Source organism: Arachis duranensis, chromosome 1 (assembly GCF_000817695.3).
Source record: "Arachis duranensis cultivar V14167 chromosome 1, aradu.V14167.gnm2.J7QH, whole genome shotgun sequence".
In the NCBI taxonomy this organism is placed as follows: Eukaryota; Viridiplantae; Streptophyta; class Magnoliopsida; order Fabales; family Fabaceae; genus Arachis; species Arachis duranensis.
In genome coordinates this window covers 31,861,450-31,867,468 of record NC_029772.3, presented here as the reverse complement: position 1 = coordinate 31,867,468, position 6,019 = coordinate 31,861,450, and the positions used below count along the sequence as shown (strand labels likewise).

The 6,019-nt window shown below is 35.2% G+C and overlaps 1 protein-coding gene across 2 annotated transcripts; it reads left to right on the top strand.

Annotated features, from left to right (window-relative positions):
* Window positions 1-764: 764 nt before the first annotated feature.
* Window positions 765-4,706, top strand: LOC107484363 (uncharacterized). 2 transcript variants are annotated; one of them, XM_021139667.2, is made up of 3 exons: window positions 765-2,122; window positions 3,268-3,508; window positions 3,945-4,706. In XM_021139667.2, exons 1-3 carry the CDS (start codon window positions 975-977, stop codon window positions 4,095-4,097), a joined length of 1,542 nt encoding a protein of 513 aa, XP_020995326.1. In that variant the 5' UTR covers window positions 765-974; the 3' UTR covers window positions 4,098-4,706. The 2 variants fall into 2 exon arrangements, with proteins under 2 accessions (XP_020995326.1, XP_015960449.1); XM_016104963.3 differs by having other exon boundaries at window positions 767-2,122; window positions 3,268-3,526.
* Window positions 4,707-6,019: the final 1,313 nt, after the last annotated feature.

Here is a 6,019-nt window from a genome sequence, read left to right as displayed (position 1 = left end):
AATATATTTAGTTTAAACAATCCTAAAACATTATAACTATGTCCAAACACATCTATATATTAAATAGTAAATACTTACTCTTTATAAAAGCTCTTACAATTTCACTCGTGCCTATTGGAATATACTATTTTTTCAAAAATATATTTTATAAATGAGGAGAAAAAAAAGATTTAGTTTTTGGGCTTTAAATTTATCCCAATGCTCAAATATAGCTCTCTATAATGCGATTTCACATAGTTAAAAAATATTACAGTGGCATAATAATTCATGCTCTAGGAAACATTGCAGCAGCAACAACCCATACTCTCTCCTCAACTGAACAACCTTCCACATACAACACAGTGTAAAGGGTTGGAAGTTGGAACACTAAACTCGACGGATAAAGACGACAACGGAAAAAAAAGGAAGAGTTCGGTGGAGAGCTAGAAAAGAAACGATATCGTCTATTGGCTTTAATAAAAACTGATCGATTTTTTGTTCGATTTGACTGACCAATTTTCTAGTTCTATATAAACTTTGAATTGAGTGATTTTGTTTATAATCCGAATAAAAAATTTTAACGGTTTTTAATTGGATCGGTCTGATCGACCAATTTAAACTGGTTTTTAGAACCTTGAATTATAGAAAATTTCATGGGCTCATCCACCAACGAAACGCAACTTGTGGGCTGACCATTTATGTCTTTACAACAACACTTCACAGGCATTTATGTCATTTTCCTCCACGTCACGACAAAATACAAAAACCAGCAACCTGTTCTGACATGGAACTTTGTTTTACCATCAAATTGCACACTGCACTTTTTAGAGCTGCAACGTCCAATCGCCGTAGAGTGAAAGAGAAAACAAAACAAAATTAGAATTGCAATTTGCAAAGCAAAAGAAACCGTTGAATACATAGTCACCTTTTTCAGCTTCAGGCACATAAAAGCAGTGGCATTACTATTCTTCATTTCTTCTCTATTTTGCTTAATAATGCATAAACACCACCAAAAATCTGAGCTTCAATTCGAAGAAGAAGAAAGCTTGGCCCTTTCTACCTATTCCTCATCAACACTAATTTCACCACCGAACACCAAACTAGATCCACAGACTCAAACCACTTCCACCATTTTCACACCACCAAGCCAAACCCATCAGTTCGCAATCCAAATTTCGCCCTTTTCTTCTTCATGTACACACAATCCACCAACCCAACAACACCACGAAGAACAAGAAAGCAACACAACCATAATTCCCTCTCAACATGAACACCAATGCTTCTTCCCTAACATGCCATCATCATCATCATCACAATCCCCACTCTCTTCACCCCACAAGAGACCCATAATGAACACTGCCATCACCAACCATCCCTCTTCCTTATCGCCTTCACAACTCTCCCCTCCCCGCCATGACCGCATCCAAGATCTCCCATTTCAGACACCCTTTGGGGCGAAGTTTCAACCTTTGAAGCTTCTCACACAGCCCCACTTCCGCTTCCTCATATTCCTCTCCATACCTTCCCTCTACTTCCTCCTCTCAAACCCTACTCACCGATCCTTCTTCCCTCTCGATCTCTTCTACATAATCATCTTCTCAGCATTGCTATTGCTCTCTCTCAACCTAGCACTCCCGCGACTACCCTCAATCCGCTTGTTCCTCGCTCGATCACTCCCCACAAAGCTGTCTTCATCATTTTCCACCTCAAACACTCACCAACCCGTTCTATGGTCCATTGGGTCCAACCCCAGGAACCAAAAGATCCCAAGTTCAGGTTTTTATGCTCAAATTTATAGCAATGGTGATGTGTATGAGGGTGAGTTCCACAAAGGGAAGTGTTCAGGAAGTGGGGTATATCACTACCATATGAGTGGAAGGTATGAGGGAGATTGGGTTGATGGAAGGTATGATGGCTATGGTGTTGAGACATGGGCAAGAGGGAGCAGGTATAGGGGAATGTATAGGCAAGGTTTGAGGCATGGTGTTGGAATCTATAGGTCCTACAGTGGGGATGTGTATGCTGGTGAGTGGTTCAATGGGCAGTGCCATGGCTTTGGAGTTCACACTTGCAATGATGGGAGCAAATATGTTGGGGAGTTCAAATGGGGTGTTAAACATGGGATTGGCCAGTACCATTTTAGGTCAGTTTTATTTGTCCAGTTAAATTGCCTTTTCAAATAGTTTGTGTGAAAGGTAGTTGTGAACATGTTGCAATATATGATCGAATACCTGTGTTGTATAGAAATTAAATCCTTGGTTCTTTTTTGTGCATCAAGAGTCTAGAACTTTTCAGAATTATCATCTAATTAAATTCATCTTTTTCTGACCTTTCAAGCATTAGGTATGAAAATCGAGGTACTAATTTCACAATAAATGATTAAATGTTTGGATAAAACTGTTTTTTACATTGTCTTACATTGCATAGAAACTAATTTTGTCACTAATACTTTAATTTTGATACATAAAAAATGTTCTTTTCTTTTTCTTTTTTTCCCTCTCATCTAATTGAGTACATTCTTTGGTCGTTTTCAAGCAATGAGTGTGAGAGCTGAGAGGTAGTTATTTTGCTAACATGGTAATGTGTGCATGATTGGATGTATAATGTACATGTATGTGTGTGTCTTGTGTGTGTATTTCTTGCACTTTTTTATTTTCTTTTTCTTCATTGTAATGGCATGATCCATAGTAAGAACCACTCCTAATCTCCTTGTTTAATGTTTCGTTTGCATTAAAGCAATAAGGGTGGTTAACTAACTGTTTTTTCATTTGGTCCTGAATTTGCCACTCAAAAACAGCTTGGAAGATGTCGAAATTGGATTTTATCTGTTTAGGTTCAATGCGTGTGTATATATATTTCGTTGTTCATTGTTCAGGGTATAGGGATTGTTCTTATTTGTAGTGTTTCCTGAACAACTGCTTTATACATCAACTTTCTCATGCATCTTGTTCAATCCAACTTTGGTATATTTTTAAGACAGGTTTAGGGTTTTTCTGTGAGTTCAAGCTAGAAATGTCCATGCAGCATTTCTTGTAGATGATTAGTACTTGACTACTTTCTAAGTGTTACACATCTTGATTCCATAATAGGCACTGATTCAGAGCCTAAGAGAGGGAAAATTCCCCCACTACCCTTTTATTATAGGAGAAGTACAAAAATGCAACTTTATTCAATGTGTTATATATTCAATTCAATGTGTTAGTAGAAGAACAATTGCAGTAGAAATGTTTAATTTACCCTTCAGATGTGAAATATATATTTTCTTCACCAAGTCTTTATTTACTGCAGAAATGGAGACTTCTATGCCGGCGAATATTTTGCGGACATGATGCACGGCTTTGGAGTGTACCAATTTCAGAATGGTCATCGCTATGAAGGAGCGTGGCATGAAGGAAGAAGACAAGGGCTGGGAAGTTATACTTTCAGAAATGGGGAAACACAATGCGGTCACTGGCAGAATGGGATTCTTGACGATCTGAAAATGCAGAACAATCACACTGCTTCTCCATGCGCTGTGGACCAGGCCAAGGTTTTCAATGCAGTCAATGTAGAGTACCATAGTAGACCTTTTTCTCTTCACTTTTCTTGCATCTATATCTACATGTTAACCCAAATTGGATCTGAAACATAAAATGGTAGTTTTGATGAACAACCGAAAACAATTGGATGAGGAAGGAATTGTTCTGTTCTTTCTTTTGAAAAATAAAAAAACTTAACTTAAAAACACGGTATAACTATATAGTTTTACTATTTGATATTTTTGCTCATGTTTATTTCTGATTGTTTATTGTTATCAAGGGAAATTGCAATTAACCCTCTTTTACTTCGGTTATAATCTACTGGGGTTTCTGGTCAGCCTGAAAATACTCGGTTTCTTAGGCATTCGGGTCCTCTAACAATTATTATGAGTAATGCTATACTTTTTTTTTATCTCTTTCTGAAATTACTTCTCTCATTGCAAGCAGGATGCACATTCTGCTGCCGAGAAAGCTCATAACTTGGCGAAGGTAGATGTTGGGGTGAATAAAGTGGTGGCTTCGGCTAATAAATCAGCAAACGCGGCCAGAGTTGCTGCCATAAAGGCCGTACAAAATAGGATGCATCATAATAACAAGTAATACTCACCATCCTTTCCTCAACCATGTGGCAACCAGAAAATGATGATATCATCTCGGTGTCATGTTCCGTCGGAAGCTACATGAATATTTTCTTACATAACATATGAGAAAGAAAACAAAGGAAGCAGAATGAACTCAGAAAGAGGAGAAATCATAATATTTAGGACTAATGATATCTCCTCTGAAAAATGTGGTATTACAAGCTTGCTTTCACAATGCCTTTTATCAAGGTGCAGCTACGATGTGTGCCTCTTTGGAACCACTTTCTGTGACTGTGATTCAAATCAATGCCACAGATTGTGGAGCAAATAGGTTCATCACTTTTCAGTGGCTGTGATGTATAGGAAGAAGAGTAAAGAATAATAATAATAGTGTGTTAGAGTTATTACAGTGCACTAGTCTTTCCATTTGGGCTGCACTGCAGTTTTATATAGTTGTTACCACCAAACAAGTGTTTGTGTTTGGTGAAGAGTCGTATAAAGTTACGAAGCTCAATTTCAATATCATTTATGCTGTTACAGACTAATGCAACCATATATAATGATGTATGATTTGTGATGCCAAAGTGCAGTGAATATAATTTTAGTACAGGAGTTCAGCTAACATAGAGGACATGTATTCATTTAGGGATTTCTTTAAAAAAAAAAAATTAATGTCATGCAATTTTAACTTAAAGCAATAATATTTTTTATTGTGTTTTTGCCTTTTTGGGGCTCATACAACAATGAAATTTAGTTCGTGAGAATCACAGTTTAAACTATTTTACACTTATTTTAGACTGTTGTTTAATTATATTTGTTTGTTTAGATTCACATATTGATTGTTGAAATAGTTATTTTTGTTAATGTGATAATAAATAATTAGATGTATGTGTAATTTTTTTAAATAATTTCGATGTGTCAAAATTAAATTATTCATATAATGAGTAAAACTAAAAAGTAGAGGATGTGTTTGTACGTACCCATGAAATCTTTCTCAGCTAAGATAAATCTCTCAAAACCCATCACGAGTTTTGGTTGAATCACTCTTAAAATAAAACTAATTCTCATTTGATTTTTGGAGTAACCATAAAACATGCATGTCAAATATCACGTATTAAATTAACTATTTATATATAATATATATTGAAATATAAAATAAATATTAAAAATGAGTTAAAAATATATAAAATTTTATATAAATATATAGTGATTAATTTTTTTGTGTACACAATATTTTTTATCTTTGGAGTATAAAGATATTTTAACCTTTACTCTTTTATGGGATTGAATATTACTTTTTCACAAGAAAATTGGATTTTTTATTTAAATAAATAAAATAAATATTTTAATTATTGAAATAAATAATTATAAAAATTATTACTGAAATCTGTTCTCCAGCCTTATCTCGTGTACATAGGCTGGGGGACGCCTATATATACATTTCATTGACAGCGAAATTTTGGGCTTCAATTCGAACCTTTCGACTACTTTCTCCTCTCTTTTATCCCTTTCTAATCATATTATCGAGTAATACGAAGATGGCGCACGCAGATGCACGTGATTAGGACATCAACAAGCTGAATGCGACATGGCACTACGCTGAGGCAGACGACTTTGCGGTTAATTCTATTATCTTGAGTTTTATGTAATCCCATACATGTATAGCCATGACTAGGATTGCCAAGAACTTGAATACAATTTGTATGATTAGGAATAGGTCACTGGTAAAAATTAGTAATTCTAGGAATGCGGTTATTATTTTATGTAATTTCATATATGTATAGCCATGGTTAGGGTACTTGGTAAGAACTAGAATACAATTTGTATTATTAGGCAGTGACGGACACAGAAAAATTTAATTGTGGGGGCAAAAAATATAATAAAATTTAGGTATATATATATATATTTTTGCTTCTCACAATACTCAACAAGTTAAGGACA